Source organism: Rosa chinensis, chromosome 2 (assembly GCF_002994745.2).
Source record: "Rosa chinensis cultivar Old Blush chromosome 2, RchiOBHm-V2, whole genome shotgun sequence".
NCBI classification, from domain to species: domain Eukaryota; kingdom Viridiplantae; phylum Streptophyta; class Magnoliopsida; order Rosales; family Rosaceae; genus Rosa; species Rosa chinensis.
In genome coordinates this window covers 79,614,930-79,639,628 of record NC_037089.1, presented here as the reverse complement: position 1 = coordinate 79,639,628, position 24,699 = coordinate 79,614,930, and the positions used below count along the sequence as shown (strand labels likewise).

At 38.7% G+C, this 24,699-nt stretch overlaps 2 protein-coding genes across 5 annotated transcripts; both read left to right on the top strand.

The window, feature by feature from the left end:
• Positions 1-2,251: 2,251 nt before the first annotated feature.
• On the top strand, positions 2,252-6,019 carry LOC112187417 (alpha/beta hydrolase domain-containing protein 17C). 3 transcript variants are annotated; one of them, XM_040515339.1, is made up of 6 exons: positions 2,252-3,161; positions 3,282-3,318; positions 3,614-3,850; positions 3,951-3,998; positions 5,093-5,595; positions 5,739-6,019. In XM_040515339.1, the coding sequence occupies exons 1-6, from the start codon at positions 2,860-2,862 to the stop codon at positions 5,809-5,811; spliced, it is 1,200 nt and encodes a 399-aa protein (XP_040371273.1). In that variant the 5' UTR covers positions 2,252-2,859; the 3' UTR covers positions 5,812-6,019. The 3 variants fall into 3 exon arrangements, with proteins under 3 accessions (XP_040371273.1, XP_024181954.1, XP_024181953.1); XM_024326185.2 differs by having other exon boundaries at positions 2,271-3,161; positions 5,126-5,595; XM_024326186.2 differs by lacking the exon at positions 3,951-3,998 and having other exon boundaries at positions 2,253-3,161; positions 5,126-5,595.
• Positions 6,020-6,587: 568 nt separating this feature from the next.
• Positions 6,588-15,202, top strand: LOC112188538 (DNA-directed RNA polymerase 2B, chloroplastic/mitochondrial). 2 transcript variants are annotated; one of them, XM_024327671.2, is made up of 19 exons: positions 6,589-7,715; positions 8,006-8,215; positions 8,300-8,433; positions 8,521-8,587; positions 8,936-8,994; positions 9,588-9,705; positions 9,808-9,921; positions 10,113-10,244; positions 10,320-10,736; positions 11,403-11,453; positions 11,996-12,066; positions 12,227-12,311; positions 12,558-12,710; positions 12,831-12,905; positions 13,036-13,125; positions 13,235-13,282; positions 14,032-14,146; positions 14,239-14,342; positions 14,480-15,202. In XM_024327671.2, the coding sequence occupies exons 1-19, from the start codon at positions 6,822-6,824 to the stop codon at positions 14,588-14,590; spliced, it is 3,048 nt and encodes a 1,015-aa protein (XP_024183439.1). In that variant the 5' UTR covers positions 6,589-6,821; the 3' UTR covers positions 14,591-15,202. The 2 variants fall into 2 exon arrangements, with proteins under 2 accessions (XP_040371272.1, XP_024183439.1); XM_040515338.1 differs by lacking the exons at positions 13,235-13,282; positions 14,032-14,146; positions 14,239-14,342; positions 14,480-15,202 and having other exon boundaries at positions 6,588-7,715; positions 12,558-12,732; positions 13,036-13,130.
• The last annotated feature ends 9,497 nt before the right edge of the window (positions 15,203-24,699 follow it).

The following is a 24,699-nucleotide window of genomic DNA, read 5'->3' as shown; positions in this document are numbered from 1 at the left end:
GTATATATAGATTGTTATCACAGAGACACTATAGCCAATGTCATTGTAATTGTATCTCAATAATCTCACATTGGTAGACATGCGTACAGATCTGTAAATGGACCGGATTTGGATCGGATCGATCTAAATCTAAATCCGTTTACTTAAAAAAAAATTCGATCCAAATCCTCTCCGTTAACCCGGCGGATCGTTGATAGCTCGATCCAAATCCGTATCCGCCCGGTTAACGGATACCTGATCCGCTAATCCGACCCGTTATAATTTCAAATATTTTAAAATTTTAAATAGTAATATTAAATTTATATCATGATACCTCATAAGATATTAATAAAATATTAAAACAACATGAAACGTATCACCAAAAGTAGAATTACATTATCAACGTTCTTAATACTTCTTGAAATTTTGGGTGATAGACTGTTCCTTAGATTTCTGCAAAAAATTTGTATTAGAAATTCTTCATATTTTATATTTTATGTTTTTAAAAAATAATAATATATTAATAAAAAAATTATATTTTATTATTACAAAAACGGGCCGGATCATTAATGGATCGGACCGATCTGGATCCGTATTTGATCAGTTAAATAAACGGGTTAACGGATTTGGATCATTAACAGATCAATGGATCAAAATTTTCGATCCAAACTTGTCCAATAGTCACAGATCTGGAGCGGGTCCGGATCAAAATCCGGTCTATTTATAGGTCTACATGCATATTAATGTCATCGAGGATTGAACTGCATGCAATTTTCATTTGGTGTCACTTGGTGCTTAGCTCGTGTTAGTGTACTGATGTTTTCTTTTATTCTTTGCCAATAACGTGTGATTCCAACCCAACTTATGTGTTACAGAATACCAAAATGAAATGACAAATGGGAATTCTTAAATTAGTTATGTATATAACTATATATTATTATTTTTCTTCTGGTCAATATCTATATGATGCTCAATCATATAATTAATTTTATCGTTGAGGTGGTCAGATCAAACCATCGCCCCATGCCGCGCCATTGTTGTCGTTTTATATCTTCAAGCTCTTGCAGAAGCTATATCTCATCATTATTCAAATCCATCTCTTTAAATTTTCAAATTGTGATACCAATTAAACTAACAATATGGCCAATAATAGGATAAGTTGGCCTCAAAGTAGGAGGGAATTTGATCACTAACAGCCCAACTAGCAGTCAAAGAATTGGACACCACAACTACAGGAGAAGTGAAAAAAATTAGGGTCTGTATCATTATCGTCAACATATAGGCGATCTGAGATTGTTGTTGATGCCAAAAATTGGTGAATCCCTTTGTTCAAACTTCAAAGATAAAAGATTTTGTCGTAATTTGCCGGATTCAAATCGGTCGAGTTGCATCAACGTTGTGTATTGATTGGCAATGGAGTGAAGAGGATCACCGTCCAAGGAAAACGAGAAAGATGTTTAGAATGCTACTATCTCGGTGTCGGTGTGATCATAGATGAGTTGGGGATCATTGATCGAGGTTCCACTCGGCTTGAATGAACCTTGATGTTAGTCAACATTTGCATTGTTTGATTCTGAGTAAAGTTTGATTTGAAATAAATGGCTTTTGTGTTTGATACTACGTCTCCATCACAATCATTCGAAGCATGGGCAGCGCTAATGGCTACCAAAATATTGTTATTAACTTCTTTTAATTCTATATAACCCGTTGAAATAGAAGTTTGGATGAATTATAACTACACAAAGTTAAATATTCATTTCTAACTAAAATGATTTTAATTACGAGAGCAATCATAGCTTGTAATTTTGTATATCTAGTTTGAACTTTACTTGTGAGTTTGAGAAGAGTTTGTGTTAGATGTCCACTTATAATTTGGCAAGTTGCTTGACAATTCCAACGATACAACTATTCAATAACAACTTTTTTTTTCTTTTTTTTTCTTTTTTTTTCTTTTTTTTTCTTTTTTTTTCTTCTGAGAATGTATTCAATAACAACTTATCAACTGTACAAGCGTTAAAAAAGCAAGGCATTTCAGTTGTATAAAAAATGGATTATTTCTGATACTATATATTACTAACTCGCCTACATGTCAAACTCTTATTAGTTAACCAAGCTTACCCTACTAAAGATATTACTCAAAACAACATTAGTTGCATCGAGAACTTTCTTCTTATCCTTTTTTGGCTAAGATCAAGTGCAACATCTATTATTTCTAGAAAACAAAATGACGCAAAACCACACAACTGAATCTCTCCAACACAAACTCTATCGAATATCTTCCCCTCATCCCCAACAAAACGTCACATTGTGGATGACTTCATCTAAAGTGTTCGGCATCACTCAAAACAAACACCAACAGCAACCCAAATTTCCTCCTAAAATTTGACCAATACCATAAACACTAGCATCTGTCCAAACACACCACCACAAAACACCCAAACACAACAGCTCCTGTCCTCTACGACGGACCTGCCCACACACTGTAGCCATTTCCAGCCGTTACCAACCCCAAAACAAAAAAACCCCAATTATCCTAATCACCCACCCTTAAACTATTACCCACCCAGATCAAATGGTCCACAGCCGCCCTGGTCCGCCACGTGTCGCACCCTCCTAATCATTTCCCACGTGGTGCCGGAAAACCAGAGAGAAGAGAAGAGAAGAAAAAAGCTCAAAAAGACTCCTCCTTTATTCTTTTTCCCCCAAATCAGAAAGCCCTAAATTCGCTCTCTGTAAATTTCCAAATCAAAAACCCTAAGATTTCGAACCCCATTCGGTTAATTGAGCTCGAATCGAGCTCGCCCACGATCCGATTCGCTTAATTTATTTCCGTAATTTCTGTAAATTTCCGAGCTTTATTTCAGTCAAAACAAGTCTTCGATGGGGGCGGTGACGTCATCCATGGCGGCGAAGTTCGCGTTCTTCCCGCCGCACCCGCCGTCGTACGGGGTGGAGGAGGAGGAGGAGAGCGGGAAGCTGAGGATGACGGGAGTGCCGGCGAGGGCGAACGTCGACGTTTTGAAGCTGCAGACGAAGAGGGGAAACGACGTCGTCGCGGTTTACTTTAAGAACCCGGCGGCGAAGCTCACCGTTCTGCACTCCCACGGTAACGCAGCTGATCTGGGCCAGATGTATGAGCTCTTCAGCGAGCTCAGTCTTCACCTCAGAGTCAACTTAATAGGGTAAGTAGTGGAAATTGCATCGGATGATTTGGGACTTCATTACATCTAGTTCATTATTATCTGTGGTTTCTATAATTGAAGAAAGTTTCGAACTTTATATGATTTGTGGATTTCTTGCAGGTATGATTATTCTGGGTACGGACAATCTACTGGGAAGGTGAGAGATTTGGAATCATATTGATTTGTTTGGTTTGGTTACCTAAAATAATACTGACAATTTTTCGAGAATTTAATTATGTAAAAAAAGTTTCCATCAGAAGAAAATGAAACTTCAATTTGATTTGGTTGGGATTGGTCATTTCTTCACAGCTTTCTATCTTGGGAAGACTCTGTGGTCTTCCTTTTTTAGGAACCGGATTGAATTGGATAAAAATAGAGAAGTCTTATCTATAATTGGTTAGGAGAACTATGGGAGTGATATTAATAATTTTGTTCTTTCCCTTTTCGAACAGCCAAGTGAGCAAAACACTTATGCAGACATAGAAGCCGTGTATAGATGTCTCGTGGAGAAGTACGGTGCAAAGGAGGAGGATGTAATTTTATACGGGCAATCAGTTGGCAGTGGGCCTACTCTAGATCTGGCAACTCGCTTACCGAAATTGAGGGCAGTGGTTCTTCACAGTCCGATCATGTCTGGCCTTCGAGTCATGTATCCGGTGAAGCGATCGTACTGGTTTGACATTTACAAGGTATTTAGTCTTTATTAGTTGCTCAGTTTTATACTCTTTCATGTTTGGGTGTTCATATTTGAAAGGTTTTTCATGATGGTTTTATCTGCTCATGATGCAGAACATTGACAAAATACCATTGGTCAAATGTCCTGTTTTGGTTATCCATGTGAGTAACTCCTTTCCTTTAAATTTTATTCATTCCTTTCTGAGATTTTTGTGAATCTAAATATGGTAAAGCTGTTAATGTAGATTAATGGCATGAGAGATTGGTTCTATATATTCTTCAACACATGAACTGGTGCACTAGCATACTTCATTCGACTTGCAGAGATCTAACTGATAATTATCAAAAGAAAGGAATATTTTGTGACCATGTTGTGATTCTTTGCTTTTGCTCTCCCTCATTTCATGAACAAATGGAGACACTCTTGAGTATTCATCTGAAGAAACTTTGTGAATCATATACAAAATAGGCACAAAAGGGGCTTCAATTTCTCGTTTTCATCTTATCATGATACTTTCACATAGAAGGGAAATTCCTCTTTTACCAGGAAAAAAAACCTATCCGTGTTAAAGTACTAAACTTAATACAGATTAAAGGTAGTAGCTACCTGCAATATATTTAAAACCTCTAGCCGAAGGCCACAGCATTTACAAATTTTATTATTTTGTGCAGCTATTATTTAGGTCTGTTTAGCTTCTGAACAGTTGGGCTTTTGCAGGGATATTATGTCATAACGTTTTTGAAATGTGAATTGGTCAAGGGGGAAATCACAGTTTGGCCTTTTAGGTTTACATGTTCTCTATTTGCCCAGAAAATTGTGGGTACCAATATACAAATTTAAGTATCTTTCATGGCTCTTTCCCCTTGAATTAGCCATTTTAATAATTTATTCTATCTAGCTGGATTGGACATGTATTTTTTTTTTCCAAGCTTTATTGTGCCATTTTGGTGCTAAGTTTTCCAATATTTAGGTAAATATGGGTTGAACCTACCACAAGGGATGGCCATCATGTGTTTAGGTAAACTTCATTGTGCCATCATGTGTTTTCTGGTTGAAGGTGTAGAAGGGATGCCCTTTTGGTATAAATGCGCGTACGTGTGCTTTTTCTCTTTTTTCCAGTTGTGAGCATATGTTATCAATTCTTAATTTTGTTAGAAGGCATTCTTCCTAAGGCTGTATAGCATAATAAAGTATAGTCCTTGAATTGGTATCCTTCCGTATCGGGGTTTCTTTGTAGAAGCAGACTTAATTTCAGGTTGTTTGGTCCTGTGTTCCTTCTTGCCTGCAGGGGACAGCTGATGATGTTGTGGATTGGTCACATGGCAAGCAACTGTGGGAACACTGTAAGGAGAAGTACGAGCCTTTGTGGATAAAAGGAGGGAACCATTGTGACTTGGAGCTCTACCCACAGTACATCAAGCATCTGAAGAAGTTTGTATCGGCCATTGAGAAGTTTCCACGTCTTAAAAATGGATCTGCACCAGTTCTTAAAAATGGATCTGCACTAGTTACGGATCAACTAGAAAAGCCCCGAGGCAGCACCGACATCAGGGAGAAACCTTGGTCCAACACAGATCATAAAGAGGTTTCCAGAACAAGTACTGACCATAGAGAAAACCCTAGGGTAAGCACAGACTGCAGAGAGAAGTCAAGGGCCAGCACTGATAAGAGAGATAGATCAAAAAAGATTATGGATCAACCTGAAAAGCCAAGTAATAGCGTGGAGCAGCCGGAGAAAGCGAGGAATAGCATTGACCGGTAATCTTTGAATCAGTGTCTTTTTTTTTTTTGGGTGCATACATGCTTCCTGTTTGTGAATACAATCATATGCAATTAGTTTGCATGGACACACACACACAACTCTGGTTTTTACTGATTTTGAAATTGACTTTTGTTGGCAGCTTTGGGGAGATGTTCAGATCAGTTGGCTTCTGCAATATTGATTGTTTTAGGCCCACGGCGACCAGTGTATGAGGGAGGAGATTTGTTCACAGTTTGAATCTGTATTCTACCTGGCTTCTATTTATTTGATTGGTTAAAAGGGTTTGTTTGAGTGATAGGAGAAATGGTCATTGTTTCTCATACTTAGAGAGAAAATAGGAAAGCTAGTAGACCAAACAAGTATGTATCTCACTTAATTTTCACTTCCAACTTAATAAATCTAACCCTCTCTCAATCTGTATCTCACTTAATTTTTCATTTCCAACTTAATAAATCTAACCCTCTCTCAATCTCTCTCGTTCTCTTGTTTCTTTATGTCAACTCTTTTTCTTTGGTATATTGCAAGTAGCATTTTCTCAAGTCTGTAGTCTTGCAAGCTAAACCAGAAATGATTACCAGGGTACTTTAGAAACAGTTCATTCATACTACTCTATGGTAAAAAAGGTCTAGCTAGCTAGATGAGCGGTAATCTGTTGATCTCAACTTTTGTCGTAATTTAATCTAAAATAATCTTTCTAGTCCTAGGAATTTGCTTTTGGCGGAGTTGGATTATTAGTACATTGGACACATGAAGCGATTAAGTTTTTCTTTCTCCAATCATTAAATCCGTGAATCAAACAAGACTTTAAGATAGTTCTAATATCCAAAGGAAATTAAAACAGATTCTAATTTTTAGTCAAAAGATTTAGACTGAAGAGTTTAATCCCTAAATAGGTTTAAGCCCATGATTTAGGATTTATGGCCAAATTACTGATATGGCCTTCAAAGATTATAAAATTTGCAGAAACACCCCGGGGCCTCTTGTCTGGCAAGCCAGGGCAAACCGAAAAACAATCCAAACAGAAGCGCAAGGCAGAGATAATAAACCAAAACACCACAACAGGGTTTAACAAGGTTTAAGGGTTTAAGGCGGCTACACTGCACTAGTTCTTCTTCTCTATGAATTCCACTGCTTCTGCAAACCCTTTGCTCGACCCATTTCCCCCAATTCAACCTTCATCACTTTCCCCAATCCATTCCCTTAAAAATCCAATCTTTATTTGATGTCCATCACCCAAACCCCACCACCACCACTCTCCCCTGCAAATCTCACCACCAAGGCTTTTGCTTTTCGAAGCCCTATTATTCCCCCCCAAAACCCATCAATGATATCAACCGCTGTGTGGAGAAGCGTCGCTAAACAAGCCATTTCCAGAGCCCAGAGGCCACCCCTTAAACCCCAATCTCTTTCACGAGCTCATACCCTTCTGGGTTTTTGCCAAAGATCGAGTTTTCATGAAAATCTCAAGCCCATTTTGCTAAGTTCTTGCTCAAATTTTGTGGGTTTTCGCCGAAATGATCATATGCACAAGCCCAGTTTTGGGTCTCTGAATCGAGTTGGGGTCAGTGATTTTTGCCCCAAAGGGTATGCTAGTGTAGCTGAGGCGGTTTCGTCCACTGATGCTGAGGAAGAGGTGTCTGTTGTTGATGGGCTTCAAGAAATATTGCAGGAGATGAGAAAAGAGGATAGGAGGCAGGCACAGTATAGGCGGCGGAGCCGGCAGGCTAGGCAGAGAGGAATGGGGCAAGGGAAGTACCTAATGCTTAAGAGGAGGCAGATAAAGATTGAGACCGAAGCCTGGGAGAAGGCCGCCAAAGAGTACAGGGAGCTTTTGATGGATATGTGTGAGCAGAAGCTGGCACCCAATTTGCCATATATGAAGTCTTTGTTCCTTGGTTGGTTTGAGCCTTTGTGTAATGCCATTACCAAGGAGCAAGACTTGTGCCGCCAAGGGAAGAATAAGGCGGCTTATGGTCCATATATGGATAAGTTACCGGCTGATATGATGTCGGTTATTACAATGCATAAGTTGATGGGGTTGCTGATGACCGGCGAGCATGGTAGTTGCAGGGTTGTATCGGCTGCTTGCACCATTGGTGAAGCCATAGAGCAGGAGGTGTGTGAACTGTTACATGGTTAATGTTTGTGGCCATTCTTGTTGTTAGTTTCATGCATCGTTGATGTTTTAATTCCAGTTAGATTACCCGTAGTAAGTTAGGTGTGGTTATAGACTTTAGACGAATGTTGGTCACGATGTTAGTGCGTCGGTGTTTACTTTACTGTTGTTCTCTAGCTGCACTAACTAAAGCAGTGCTCCTAAGTTTTGGTTCTCTTACCTTTACACAGTGTCATCTCACACATCTCTCCTAGGATGAGCACTGATGTAACACTACTTCAATGCATCAGGTTAGAATACACAACTTCTTGGAAAGGACAAAAAAGAAAAAGGTTGGTAAAGATCAGGAAACTGGAGAATCTGATGCTATGATGAAGGAAAATGAGAAGCTGAATAAAAAGGTCACAAATTTGATGAAAAAACAAAAAATGCAAGCAGTGAGGCACATAGTGAGGGGACATGATGATTCAAAAGGCTGGAGCCAGGAAGCAAAGGCTAAGGTTTGCATGGTCTTATTTGTTTACTGGTGTAACATGATCATTCTACTTTTATCTGCATTTAAAATGGTGCTCTTTACTTCTCAGGTTGGCAGTCGTTTGATTGAATTGCTGACCCAAACAGCTTTTATACAACCTCCGGCTAATCAGTTAGGGGACGGTCCGCTGGACATACGACCTGCATTTGTGCACACATTTAGGACTGTGAGCAAAGATGCAAAGTATTGTTTGTCTATCTTATTAATAAGTCTATATGATTCTCTCGTCTCCCAAATCAGGTTTAGTGATGCACACTTTTCTCTCCACAGGAACAGTAGCAGAAGATATGGTGTTATTGAATGTGATCCTCTCGTTCTCAAAGGGCTTGAGAGAACAGTAAGTAATTTCTGTACCTATTATTTTCTGTTAATCTAAAAACAGTTGAAGTTGCTGTTGGCACTCTGCACTCAGAAACTATTATACGTATTTATTCTGTTCAAGGTTTAGAAGATGGTAGAAAAAGTAGAATTCATGGTAATGAAATTGATTAGTAGCTATTAAAATAAGCTGTGAGCATTGTACATTTGCCCCTGGCAGGTGATTTGGTGCTAACTAAGTGCTTGTATAAGATTTTGCATTTCTACCTGCCAAAAGGACACAACACATCTATAGAAGTCTTTGCAGGAATTTTATTTTTTTATCTCCTTTTTCATGATATATTAACAGTTGTTACTGTTTATGCAGGCAAGGCACATGGTGATTCCTTATATGCCCATGTTGGTACCCCCACTCAATTGGACAGGGTATGCTAATTTCAGATCTGTGTCACTTTTCTTGCTGCCGTCTCTACTTTGTTTTTGTGTTTTTGATGCTCATATCGTAGGGTCTGTAATTCTAAAACTCAGTAATGGATTGGATGGTATTTTAGAGTTGGTAATTCCACTCCCTCCGCTTGGTAGGATCATCAGATACAAGTTAAAAGTAAAACAAAAAACTACTGGATCAACTGCAGTTTTATTGTACCCAATTTTTGAAATAGCATTGGCAGAGGCCTGATAGGGTGTTTCTGTTTCACCCACTAAACTATTCAATACCCATCCCTAGAGAATTTCCATTCCCATTCATGTACAAAGTTTCTTAATCTTAAAAATGACAGAAAATTGAACTTGAAACCTTTTCCGATTCCCTTCCTATTCTTTTTTACCCTTAACCTTAGAATGAAACTTGTACAGTACAATTCCATGTTTAGTTTTCCTAACCGATCAAAATCAACAATAAAAATGGCATTTGGGATTTTTCTTTCCCACTGTTTGCTTGATAAATTTATCTGTTTTTATACTTCTTCTTGTGGCTAGTAAAACTGTCTTTATCTCTTTATTTGGGTTCTTTTTTGCAGTTATGACAAAGGAGGGCACTTTTTCCTACCGTCATATGTCATGCGCATTCATGGAGCTAAACAGCAGCGTGAAGCAGTTAAGAGGACCCCCAGGGAACAACTAGAACCAGTTTTCAAGGTTTGTATTTTTACAAACCTATAATACCTTTATGGAACTAAACCAAAATGAAGAGTCTGTTGATTCCAGATTTTGAGGAAATTTTGTGCGCTTACTTGCCAGGCCCTGGACACTCTTGGGAATACCAGATGGAGGGTTAATAAGAGGGTACTTAATGTTGTAGATAGGATATGGGCTAGTGGAGGCCGTCTTGCTGATTTGGTGGACCGCAGTGATGTGAGTTTGTTTGTCAGTCATAATATTTCTCCTTAAATAGTTGTAGTTATAACTTTTTAAATTTTTTGCTCGCTCTGACATCATAGTTAATATGACTTTCGATCTATGGACTTAAGACATGTGCTATCTCAGGCTAGTATGATTTACTGAAATTGATCTAAACTATATATCTTCAACTTTCCTCATTTTAGGTTCCTTTACCAGAGAAACCAGATACTGAAGATGAAACATTGCTTAAAAAATGGAAGTGGAAAGTGACCTCTGTGAAGAAAGAGAACAGGGAGAGACATGCACAGCGTTGTGACATAGAACTTAAACTTGCTGTAAGATTGATTACACTTCCTCTAAAGTCAATAACGATATCACTCTTGAAATCAACTGATTTTCCTGGCAAACAGGTAGCACGGAAAATGAAGGATGAAGAAGGATTTTACTTTCCACACAATCTTGACTTCCGGGGCCGTGCATATCCTATGCACCCATACTTGAATCATCTCGGTTCAGATCTTTGCCGGGGTATTTTAGCGTTTGCAGAGGGACGCCCTCTTGGAAAGTCAGGCTTACGTTGGCTGAAGATACACTTGGCAAATCTATATGCTGGTGGTGTGGACAAATTATCTCTTGAGGGTCGACTAGCATTTACTGAGAATCATTTGGATGATATATTTGATTCTGTGGACAGACCACTAGAAGGAAGGCGCTGGTGGTTGAAGGCAGAAGATCCATTTCAGTGCTTGGCTGTGTGCATTAACCTCTCTGAAGCTCTAAGAAGCTCTTCTCCAGAGACATTTATCTCACATATTCCTGTACATCAGGTAATTACAAATTGATACGGCAGGAGATCTTGGTGTCATCAAAATTCTGTTAGAGTTATGTCTTTACGTCCAGGCTAAGTTGACACGCTTCTGCAAGTAATCACTCATTAAATTATGTGATCATGACTTTTGTTGAAGGAGATCTAGGGTTCTACCCCTTTTAGTAAGTTAGAGTTGAAAAAAATTAATCTGGAAAAGAAGAAAAGGATAATTGTGGTCAGAGCCTTGTGTAAAGAGAGCTAGCATAGGTCTTGCATACATTTCTAATTTGTTTTATGGATAAATCTTCTCTGCGCTTAACCAATTCATACATGCATATACACTTCTACGCCTGTTTTGGGTAGCGGAATTCTTATGGGATTTCTTATATCAAAAAATCACAACCTTGTCCTCCATGCCTATTTGGAAACAACCCTAGAAATAATCTTAGGTTGCTTTGTTTCTTTTAGTTGAGTGCTGGATTCTGGACTCACCTCCTATGGTAGCCTATAGGCTATAGGGCTTTTGTTAGGTGACTGCTATGATTCAAAAATGGGGAACTGTTCTCTTTATCACATCGGTAGCTCTTTTGAAATATGAAATTTGCTTCTACCATGCAATCACATGTAATATGTAATCTGGAAATTTGGATGTTTGCATTTCTTTCATTTATCTGATGTTCTCTAGGATGGCTCTTGCAATGGCTTACAACACTATGCTGCCCTTGGAAGGGACAAGGTAATCTTTTTTTAATTTTAATTTTTTTTCAGTTTTATTTTACAGTAGGTTATACAGTAGTCACTTATGTTTGTATGGATTTCTGCTTCCTATAACAATAATTAAAAAGAATATGTTTGAGGAATCATATAAACCTTTAAATCTGAGGGGGTTTTAAAGATAATCTAGTTTTGTTAACTTCTAAAAGAAATCTCTAGTCCATTCACTAGTGGGTATCAACGTAGGTTTTGGGATTCCCCGTGGCTGTTATTTGTCTGATATGTTTATGCTATATTTTGCGAGGTGTTGGTAATACTTGATAGACAATGGGTAGAGAATAGGAAGATATGTTGCCCATCAATTGAGCAAGTTTGACATCCTGCTCATGAAATGGGGATCATCAACTTGATCTTATTTCAAGTATATCCATTTACTTCCATTATTTTTGTCAATCTAACAGCATCCTGGTGACAGTGCCATATCAATTTTCTAGGAAGCTCCTTCTCTGTTTCTCTCTATTTATTTCAGATTTCTGTACACTTCTCATGACATTTTTCATTCAGTTAGGAGCAGGTGCTGTCAATCTGGTTGCAGGAGAGAAACCTGCTGATGTTTACTCAGGAATAGCTGCTAGGTAAGTGGTTTATGTTAAGGCAAAGGTATCTATCACATAATGGTTATTGAAACTCTTCAGTAACACCAATGAGTATTACCTGTCTCAGTTTCTGTAGTAGCTGCCACAATGTCATGATAAGTAGCTTAATAATAAAACCAATTGTCATATCGCGGTGCAGGGTTCTGGCTATCATGCAGAGTGATGCACAGAAGGATCCTGAAGTTTTTCCTGATGCATTGCGTGCAAGAGTGTTAGTTAATCAGGTTGATTCGACTACCATTGAGTACTGTCATTTCATATATGACTGAAAAGAAAAAATGGATAAGTCTAACATAGGAGGTCAACACGTAAAAACTAATTTCTGTCTAATCAGCCATAACATGTATTTTACTTGCATATAAAATAATATGAAGGTCTGATCTGGTTTGTGTATAAATTTTCATTTTCTTGTGGATACCTGCTCATATCGTATACCTGATAGTCTGACCTGATGGCTGGATATCCTTTAGGTGGATAGGAAGTTGGTAAAGCAGACTGTGATGACGTCAGTATATGGTGTCACTTATATTGGTGCTCGGGATCAAATCAAGAGGAGGTTGAAGGAACGTGGTGCCATTTCAGATGATGCAGAGGTCTTTGGTTGTGCTTGTTATGCTGCAAAGGTAACAGAAATTTCTTCATACTGTAATGACCCAACTTGTATCGATTTATTATTAGGAATGCTCCTACATGCATTTATCTGGAATATCATCTGTAATATAAAATTTATGTACTACTGGCAGGTCACCTTAACTGCTTTGGGGGAGATGTTTGAAGCTGCCCGAAGTATCATGAGCTGGCTTGGAGATTGCGCAAAAGTAATTTGGACCATTTCTTTGTCTTTTTCCTTCTTCCTTTCCCTCCATTGTTTTTCGTGGCATTTTGTTTTTCTACCTTGATCCATTGTTTACCATATGAATGGACAACTATAACTTGATATGCGAACAGATAATTGCATCTGAAAATGAGCCAGTACGGTGGACAACTCCACTTGGACTTCCAGTTGTGCAACCTTACCGCAAATTTGGAAGGCATCTTGTGAGTTTGCAAACTTAGCTGAGTCAACAAGGATCATCAGTATTCTTATGATATTACGAATTCAAAATGTTAAATCAAGTTATTGAAGCAGTTGCTAAATTTGTTGCAGATTAAAACTTCCCTTCAAATTTTGACATTACAACGAGAAACAGAAAAGGTACTTCACTTGTCTCTTTGGTGATTCAGGGCTTAGTCTTAAGTGCCACCTAGTGTTACTTTCTAGCTCACATTCATTCCCTCATTATCACAAATAAGTTGAATATGTAGGTTTTTATTTTTTATATGTATGGCTTGAAAAGAATTTGCCATGAATATATGGCTCTATTTTGCTTTATATCAGTTATACTTACTATGAGCTTTACCCTATTTTCTTTTTCTTTTTATAAAATTTGATATGGAAATGTGAAATTTTTCTGCATGTCGTTATTCAATGCTTCATCTGAGGACATTGCTGTATACATCTTTTTGTTCTCTACCTGAATTTTGAATTCATCGTAGTAGATTTGCATGCCAACTTCTTCTTACTTTACATTCTTTAGTTAAAAAACTTGCTCAATACTGGCTAGATATCGTATATGTAACAACTTTCTTGCTGATCCTGAATGCTGATTACTGAAGACACCTTCAATTTTAAATTGCAGAATTGTGTCATTAAATATAGACTGGGAGTTTATGTTCACATTGTCCTTGAAAGCATGGAACTTGATTTGAGCCAGTCTTTGTTTTTGGCTAGGAAAAAGAACAGGCAATCTTTGGCATATGCCTTATTGTTGAATTTTTACATGTTTAGTTGTCCACATGGTCATGGAGAGATAGTATGAACGAACATGGAAAAACAGTTATGAACACAGGAATTGTTTGACGTTTCTGGGCTCAAATCTCAAACTGAATTCTTTTGTATCACAGATCATGGTCAAGAGGCAGAGGACAGCTTTCCCACCAAATTTTGTTCATTCCCTCGATGGTTCTCATATGATGATGACTGCAGTTGCCTGTAAAAAGGCAGGCTTAAACTTTGCAGGTTTTCTTTTTTCTGTGCTCCATTTTGATTGGCTGCCTCTCTCAAAAAAGCACACTTACCGTGGCCGTTTAATGACATTTGATTGATTACAGGAGTTCATGACTCGTATTGGACACATGCTTGTGATGTGGATGTAATGAACAGGATACTCAGGGAAAAGTTTGTCGAGCTATATGAGACTCCAATACTAGAGAGAGTATGTTATCTTGTACACTATACTGCACACAATTCAGATTGGAATTTAGGAATGGTTATGCCATTATGGAGTATCATAACTGCATTAATCTTATCATCTAGTGTTTGATCTAACTCATTCTTCTCTTCTGTGACCAGTTGTCGGAGAGCTTTCAGCAGTCTTTTCCTGAATTAACTTTTCCGCCCTTACCTGAGCGGGGCGACTTTGATTTAAGGGACGTTTTAGAGTCACCTTATTTCTTTAACTGATAGGCGCAGAGTTATCTTCATTTTAGACAACCTATGCCTCGATTAGCATTCTGCTTCCGATGTTCACTCAGCTTCTATAAAAAGGTCAAGAAACATGAAGCAGATTGAATGAGAACCCTGGCATTGACTCCCTGCATCATGCCCATAAAGTCTGCTTGAAGCTTTGAGGGAGTCCATTTACGGTACGATGCCAGCGCCACTTCGTTCTTCTTGTACAGCCAGCATTTAAATGGTTCCTGAATACATATATGCATGTGCAGTGGAAGTGAGCAAAGCTTGATACATCAAGCAAGCTTCTATGAGGAAGCTGAGAAACAAAGATGCTACCATACATTAATACAGCTAGTCGACAATCTATATCTTAGATACTTGTGAAGTATGGAAAGCCTTGCGGCTGATTGAAGGAATAAGTAGATTTAGACTAGTAGATACATGTTAGAGGTTGCCTAACCTGAGTGCGCATGCAGCTTTCACTGCGACCATGCCGCTTTTATGTTTATAATGTATCTTCTTCCCCTGTAAATTTGAGTGACACGTTTGGTTGGCTAAAGCTGTAATTATTAGTTCAACTTTTCGTTTAGAGTTATCAATATACAAGTTTAGCATTTTTCATTCAGAAAATATGAAATAAAATGAAGGTTTCTGGTGTTTATACGGGCGGGGGCATGCGATTGGTTCAATTGGTAACACAACGTTCATCAGTTTATCGATAGGTTTATTGCAAACAAATAAAAAAGATACTTCTCCAACGTACAAAAAAGCTATTATTGACAGTTATTGTCATTTGTCAGAAAAATCACTGCCATCTCTCAAAAAGCTGTTGTCGACCAACTGATATTAGATTTTCAGTTCGCTTACAGTAGCTTTTGTATTCGTTCATAGTAGCTTTTCAATTAATAACATAGGCATTAGTTTAATGGGCTACTTAGTTTGTTAAGCAAGCAATTAGTTAACAAAGCAAAACTCGGCCTATTTTTTAATAGGGGCCGTGATCACTTACCCCATTTTAGTCTAAAAATTGCCCACTTAGTCAACTAAGAGTTTTTTAACCCCATTTACCCAATCTAACACCTAGAGACAGTTTTGCCCCCTATTATTTAACTCTATCCTCTCAGACTCTCTCTCTCTGTGTCGCGCCCCATCTTCGGCTTCGCTCTATCTCTCTCCCAACACTGCCCAAATACCTTTCTCTCTGCAACTGAAATCCGACGTTCAACCCAGGCCTTCGGCGACTCAAACCATGACATCAGCCCACCAGATCTCTACTCGTCCATGTCTCCAAGCCCGAGGTCCTCCAATTCATAAATCACAGGCGACTGAATTCGATCCGACCCGGCGGTGATTAGACGAGAAGTTCGTTTGCCTCTGATTTCGATCAGCTATTCCGGCGTCGGTTGACCGAGTTCGTTTCCGTCTCAGAGACAGACGTCGTCTTCTGCGCCATGACCGCCCTCGAGCTCGTCTCCCAACACCAGGTCTCTCGTAGATGATGCCGGAGGTCTGTTAGTGTTTGCCCTCCTCGGGGTCAGCGCCAAGATCCGCGACCTCGCCCGCCATGTCAGCGCCAAGGTCTGCGAGCTCGACCTCGCCCAGTCTCGTGGTCCTGTTTTTTTTTTTGAGAAGGTTTGTTGCAGAAGGCTTCTAAGAAAAGATGAAAGAGGAATGAAAAAAAAAAGGGTTAATGCTCATACACCCCAAATCCGGGAAAATACTTCTCATACACCCCAGTGTATTATTTTTGTTCCCTCTTACACAACCTTCTTTCATTTTCTTTCCTACCTACCCATCTTTTCAAAATCCCTACCATTAGTACCCTTTATTTCTTTCTCTAGTTTTTTCATTCCGTCAGAGTCTGCATATGCATTTGTCTCTTTCATAATTTTTTTTCATAATTTTACTATCTATGTTGTTTTAGAAACATGGTGGGCCTATCAGAGTTTGTTTTATTTGAATATATATATGAAAGTTGACAGTCATCCTCTAATTCGAAAGGTAAACAGTACAATTTACTATTCATAATTTCGATTGTAGACAGACTTGAACTGATTGCTATCTGCAAACACACTAGCAAAGAATTGCAAAAGGAAAGAGAAAAATTGAGAAAACTGAAAGCCTATAGAGATAATCTTAATAGAGAATCTCCTAACTATTGGGATATTATTTATAGACTTCAGACTAGAATCTATAAAATAGAAGAAGAGATTGAAAATCTCTTATGTTCTGGAAGAGGAACAAAAATCTCTTGATTATTTGAGCATTGGTTAGATCCGCACTCCACTGGTATCAGAGCTTGTAAAATAGCTCAAGGAGAACCCCTCCTTAATGGGGACAATGTCAGAATTGTTATTAGAGAAAATAAATTCTCTACTGAAATCTTCTGATGAGAAATATCAGAAGCTGTTACTAGAATTATCTAGATGTCAAAATCATCTAGAACAATTACCTACTATAATCCACCAATTGGAAAGATTGGAAAACAAACTGGATTATATCAAAAATCTTCCAAAAACGGAAGAAGAAAAACTGACGAGTGTCGGTAGAAAAATCAAAGAACAGCAAAAAACGCTGGATTATATACTGAAGGACAAGAAAGTGCCTACAGTAAAAAAGAAGACTAATGGATTCAAACCATTAGAGAAACCAGACACAAATCGTGTTCCAAACATGATTTTTCTGGATCCATCTACTAGTCAGACTAGTATCCGGTATGAAAACCCAGAAAAAAGAGAAATGAAGATGTTAAGCGTCTTTGGAAAAAAGAAAGGAGTTCAACTCCTAAATTCTGAAGAATTTGAATACAATGAAATCGAGCATGAGGTAAAAAACGTCTCAATTCCAAAGCTAGATTTCAAACAGATCTACAGAAGGGGAACATTTGACTTGATGGATAGCCATCACTTCAAAGTACTTGAATTCACAACCCCCTCAACAATAGGAGAGACAGATCTCTTGATGATCACCCCTGCTGAAGTTGCCAGAGCACAAGCAAAGAAGTATCAATTTATGCACATTGGAGCAGTCCAAATCGGCATAAAGCTTTTGGCAAGAGAAGGCATCAACTGTTCAGTCCTATGTGTCCTGCAAGACAACAGATTGACAGACTTCCAAGCTAGTCTATTGGGAACTCTAGAAGCATCACTATGCAATCAAGTGGCTTATTTCAACTGCTTCCCCAACTTCTCAACCAGCTTGAAGGATGCAGCCCACTGTCTCCGACTGAGAGTCAAGATAGATGGCATATCAATGAAAAATGATATGCAAGAATTGGCAATAGTATACAGAATATACTACAAACTGATGAGCACCACAGTAGAGCCGAAGACACGGATTTCCAACATCCCTGGACTCACTACTGGATTCCTCACCAGCCAGAAGAACCATTCACAACAGATTCACAAGGTTGCTTGGAATGAAGTAACTTTTCCTCTTGAATGGAAATTATCCGGTCCAAAAAAGCTGCCGGAAAGAGCAAAAGCAAAGATCTACGAGAGTAGAAGAACTGGAGAAATCAGCCTCAACTTTGAAGATCACAGAAAAAGTGATGTCTGTCCTGAGAACCTCAGGATAAACAGAAGTCTTCTGAGAAGAAGCTACAGCACTAGAGAAGCTAGTGTTAGTGGAACAAAACCCACTATTGAAGAGCCAATATCAGAAGAAGATCTGGAAGCTGATCTATGCAGACCAGTCCATATGCTCAGAGCTGAGAGGCTCTATGATCTTTATGAAGAAGCTGAGAATTGTGAAAGTCTTGAACGATTAGAAAAACTAATCGAAGAGATGAAAGAATTCAAATTCAGAAAGACGAGAAAAGTCTTTCCTTATCAAGATATTGAAATGGAAGATGGAGAGAGCTCCAGAACTTTCATAAAAAGAGAAAAAAGGGAAATAAAACTCCCAGTTCAGAAAGCCCCCACGGGTAAAAAAGGGGAAAGAAATTCCCAAAGATTTGTCCCAGAGGACAATCTGCCAAGAGTTCTTATCACGAACTACGACATCTGGTTGAATCTAGACAAGAGTCTAGACAAAAGAAAAACCATTGACCAATGGGTAGATAGCCTGATGATGGCTTCTGCACTTACCCTTGGCAAATTTGAAGCACCAGATTTGCAGGTGTACTATGAGACTACTCTTACTGGAGTGGCAAAAAAGTACTACCTATCCTTCAAAGAAACTGCCAGAGGAAGAGACTGGCTTGAAGAAATCAAAAATTCAAAATCTCCGTATGATTTTGCAGTACCCCTGTACGATCAGTTCTGTGGAGATCTTTCAAATCTGAGTGAAAAAGCCAAAGAAACTGCAAAATCGAATATCTATGCTCTCAAAATCTGTGACATGAGATATTTCGAAGAATACCTGAACGAGTTTCAGGAATATTACTGTACAATTGGTGAACTAGAGAATACTGATCTAGTTAATCTGTTGCACAGAAAGCTCCCTGAACCATGGAGAACAGCTGTACGAGAAAGCATAGCTGAGAAACCAATTGAAAGATTTTCAGTTGGAGGAATTGCCGACAGAATCCGGCAACTACTGAAAGAGCAATGCAAAGCCAATCTTAGAGCTAATATGGCCAAGAAACAACTCAAAGGAGTTGAAAATTTCTGTTACGGAATACTGGATATGCCCACAAACTGGGGATGTCATGAATCCAAATTCCACAGAAAGAAGAAAAAAGAAAGATATTACTCTAAAAAATTCAAAAAGAGTAGTAACCAGAAGAAGAATTGGAAATTCAAGAGAAGTTCCAATTACAAGAAGCAACAGGATGAAGATCCAAAAAAGAAATTCTTCAAGAAAAAGAAGAATCATCAGCATAAACAACCTAGCAAGAAAGCTTGCAGATGTTGGTTGTGTAAAGCTGAAGGGCACTATGCCAATGAATGCCCGGAAAAAGGTAAAAGATCTACTAAAGCTCTCTTGGAAGAATATGAGCAAATAGTAGAAGTAGCAAACATGAAAGGCTACGAAATAGCCTATTCTGATGATGAAGACGATGACCGGTCAGTTTACTCTGCCTGGACAGAAGAAGAAAAAACTTCATCAGAAGAGTCTGAGACTGATTCTGAAGTAGAGTACTTCGAATCCAGACAGATGAATGTTTTGAGAATCAAAAACTGGGAAGAAAACAAGATAGAATCCTTCATGTCTTCTTATCAGGTGAACCCTGGTACATTCGTTTGTGACTACTGCTTCTGTCACGAAAAGAATGGTCTCCCTATGTTTTGTGACGAGTCTAAGAAGACCTATCACAAAGAATGCTTCATAGCTGAAGCAAGAAGAAAAACCAAGAATGGTCTTGTCAGCCAATTGATTGAGCAAGAATATAAAGAGTATTTCGCTGAGAAAAAAGCGAAAGAAGCTGAAACTCTATTCCAGGAAACCATGGAACAAACAAAAGGAGTTGAAACAACTGTGTTCCAGGAAACCATGGAACCATCTTCCTCAGAAATAAAGAAAGAAATCATCGGTGAAGAAACAATCGATGAAGATATTGAACTGGTTGAAATACCAGAAAATGTAGAACTGGTGAAACCACCAGAACCTATTCATCTCTTAGAACGACAGGAGGTTACTGATACATGGGATCTACTTGGCCAACCATCTGGCAAGTTTGATTATAAAGTCAGATATGACCCTCCGTCATGGTTCAATGATCCAGAGATCAACGAGATAATTCCTACAGACTGGGATGATACAAAACCTTCTAGTTTTGATAAATCACCCACTCAGGAAAATGTTCCAGAAGAATGTAAACCATTCATTTCAAAGGAACAAGCTCAAGAAAATGAGCTTAATGAGCTTCAACAGTCGAAAGTCGTCTCTACGAGTAGATACAGCAACTACATAGAGATTAGACTAAAATTCCCTGATCACAGGAAATATCATCTACATGCCTTTGTAGACAATGGATCGAGATTTACTGTTGCAAAGAGATTTGCAATTCCAAACGAACTCTGGAACGAAGATAAGAAAAGATCAGCTACTGGTGTTACATTTGATGGAAGCCATCTCACCATGAAGAAAGTAGCAAAAAATGTTCATATCACCATTGGTGGAGGAACATTTATCATCCAGAATGTTTGGCAATCTAAAGGCCAAGGATCTGATTTCTTGTTGGGAAATGATTTTATTCTCCAACAGAGATTCATTCAGGATGAAGAAGCGATAGGCTTCAGAAAAGGAGAACGGGTGTTCTGGGCAGACCGTCTCACACATGCAAAAAGTGTGGTTGGTCCCGGTTTTACTACTCAGTATCAGAGATCGCAACAGAATAGTGGTGATCTTACCCCCTACAAACCCAAATTTGAGCCCATACTCCAAATCAAACAACAAGCAGAATTACTTGTTGAAGAATCTTCAAAAGAAGAAGAAGAAGAGACTAGTGAAGAAGAAGAAGCTAGTTTCATCCATGAACACAACCTCAAGCACTTTCAGAACAAGCTTGAGTCTCAGCAAATTCCCACTCTTGAAAAAATCAAGAAACTACTAGAGCAAAATGTGGATACAAATCCTCAGAAGTATTGGGAAAAAGACCCAGTGGTTTGTGAATTGAGATTACATGACATGAACGCTATCTGCCATGTCAAAGCCATTCCTCAGTACAAAGAGGAAGATCAGAAAGAATTCAGAAATGATATTGAAGATCTCCTGAAGAAGAGATTAATTCAACCATCCACTAGCCCTCACCATGCTCCAACATTCTATGTAAGAAACCATGCAGAGAATCTACGAGGAAAAGCTAGAATGGTTATTGACTACAGAGATGTCAATAAGAAGACTGTCAAAGACGGCTATCAGATCGCTCAAGTCAGAGTGCTGATTAACCAGCTCAGAGGAGCTAAAGTATTTTCGAAATTCGATGCAAAGTCGGGTTTCTGGCAGGTCAAGATGCATCCTGAGAGTGTGCCTCTCACTGCATTGGGAACACCACAAGGTCATTACGAGTGGCTGGTAATGCCTTTTGGTCTCAAGCAAGCTCCCTCAATCTTTCAAAGAAAGATGGACAACATCTTTAAGCATGTAGCGGAGTTCTGCGTCGTCTACATAGATGACATCCTGGTCTTCTCCAAAAACAGAGAAGAACACATGAAACACCTCCATGAGGTAGCAAAGCTGATAGTTCAGCATGGAATTATCCTAGGCGAGAAGAAAATCTTCTTTATCCTTGATGAAGTTGATTTCCTAGGAATAAACATCAAGAATGGAGTCATAAAGCTCCAACCTCATATTCTTGAAAAGATCTGGAAGTTCCCAGACAGAATTCCTGATGCTAAGAGTCTAGAGAGATTCCTTGGTGTCATAAATTATGGGAGAGATTTCATCCCTAAAATCTCAAGGTTAACAACAATGTTATCTCCCAAGACAAGTTCCAAAAGAAAATGGAACTTCACAGAAGATGATGAAAAGATCGTGAAGCAGATAAAAAATCTCTGCAAAAACCTCCCTCCTCTTCAACAACCAGAAGAGAATGATGAAATTATCCTCCAGACAGATGCGAGTGATAATTACTGGTCCGGTGTTGTTCTAGCGAAAGCGCCTGGAACTAACATTGGAAAGATCTGCAAATTTTGTAGTGGCAAGTTCAGCCCTGCAGAACTGAATTATCCCACAGGGGAAAAAGAAATTTTAGCTGTCAAGAAAACAATTTTAAATTCTCCAGCTTATCTTGGAAAACCCTTTACTGTTCGCACCGATTGTGCCAGAGTAAAGAATTTTAAAAATTTTAAACTTGACAAAGCTGCTGATAGAGGAAGATTAGCCAACTGGCAATTGTTTCTTAACCAATATGATTATACTGTTGAATTAATTGCAGGAAACAAGAACTATCTTCCAGACGCATTGACCAGAGAACTGGCAATGTTCAGCCAAAGAGAAAACGACGAAGGTCGTAACCCCAGAAGCAGAAGGACTGGGAAAGAACAAGAACCTGAAGAGGATCCTAAAGAAACCAAAGAAAAAATTCTTAAAAGGTTTCTGCTAAGTCCAAAAGGCTTGGCTTCAACTGATCAATCCCAGGGTAAAGGATTGGCTAGCCCGTCTCAAACGGCAGACGGTAAAGGCACATCAAGACCGTTGATGGCTGCTGCTTTGCCAAAAAGCAGACCAACTCCGAGTGGAGTAATAAATGTTTTTAATTATGAATTAAGAACTTTTGAAACTCCTGTGTTCAGAACTGGCAGGAGACTAGCTTATCACCAGAAGGCAATCTTGGATAATTTCTTATTTGCCTTTCAAGAAAGAAGCACTGGTTTGATGTTCCCAGCTCTTTTCGCATTAGTTGAAGAACTCTACGAAAATGGTAAACCACAAGGTGAAGAGCTTCATACACAGCAGAGTGCTGTAAGAAAAGAAAAAATTTCCTTCCTTGAAAGTCCAGAAAGTGCTAGGGTCCCTATCATGGCACTCAATGAATCAGACTGGCATGAATTCCATAATCTGATAGGAAGACATAATCCAGAAGACCTGGTTCCTCCAACTCTCTTTATTGTTTCAGGTCCTTATGTTGGAAGATACCTGGTAAATGTTCAGAGTGAACATCCCCAAGAACACAAGCTTTGGCTTGTTGAAAATGGTTTTGTCCATAATCTGTGGACCAAAACAAATGATGATCTGAAAGGTTTGCCACCCATTATTGTCAACACAGTCAAGAATATCAGAAGAAATGACTGCATGCTTCGTCTGAAGTTCAGATCCACTCCTCCAGAATGGAGTCAGAAGGCAAACGGTGAGGTTGAATATATTCCTCTATATCATTATGTGAGAATTATTCAAAGAAGATATCTTCAACCAGCCTGTGTAGCATACAATGGCCAACCAAATTCTAGTATCTCTTGGATGAAGGCCATGGCTCTTGACTACATCAAAAAGATCATCTCAGAAGATGTCAACAATACCTTCCTGGCAGCAGGAGAGAAGACAATGATCACTGCTTACGATCATCCTGACGTAGTCAGCAGTGACCTATTCCTATCTCTAACCAGAAAAGAGATAGACTCGACAATGGCATGCATGCGCTGGGTGGAAAAGCTTGAAAATGACAACCACTACAAGATATATGTTGATACAGACGTCGAGGACAATGCAACAACAACTCGCATGGCCCAGGCAGACAACAACTCCTTTGTCTTTGGCCACCATTCTGAAACAGACGAGAACATGTGAAGCTATAGGTGAAGAATCAGCACCAAAATTGCAACTGTAGATCTTTAGACTTTTCTAAAGCTACTTTTGCTTTTTCCTTTTCAAAAAAAAAGGACAAGTAAAAAACATTTCACTTATCACCTTTTGTTTTTCCCTGACCGACCTCCACCAGCAGGAGCACTCAGAAAAGCAAGGGTTCAAGGAGTTTTTCTGTACATTTTTGTGTTTTGAATTCCAGTTTGAGTTCTGCTCCCTATATAAGGAGCTTTAGCTTCTCTTAGAAGGCATTCGAATTTTAATAGAAAAACCTCAGATAGAAGAAATATTAGAATAGCAGTGTGCTTCCCTTCCTGTCTAGGTGTGAAGTAGTAATCTTCTATTACAAGTAAGTATCTGGTCACATTCTTATGGATAGCTAAACAGCTTTTGCTGTTTACCTGAGAATGAGGCTCTGAATGTTCAAATTCTGTATGTATATTTAAATAAATAAATTCAGATGGATGTTCACCCACTTCTTTAACTTTATAATCAACATCATATTTCTATAAGCATAAATGTCATTATCTTTGCATTTCTTAATCATCTTAGTCAGTCATGTTTTATTATTCAATGCATGCATCCCATGGAAATCCAAGGTTCTAAAACTTTACTGTTCACCTGAAAAGATTAGTTTTAAAAACAGAAAAAATTAGGACAAGCAGCAGTGATTCCGCCATGTGAGTAGCCGCTTAGACAAGGAGTCGTTAGGCAAAATGTGGCATGTTGAAGGCTAGTCTTGTTTTTGTTTTGAAGTTTTAATTACTGTTCCTTTTTGTTGGATAAAACTGTAGAAGAATCCAAAGGTCAACATAGGATACATAAGGCATTCGTCTAGAAAAACTACCCCTGTTAGTTCTTTTCTATCAACAACAGTGTAATACCAAAGTTTTGGGCAGTTGGGAAAAATACCAAGGCTTTTTGGGTATACG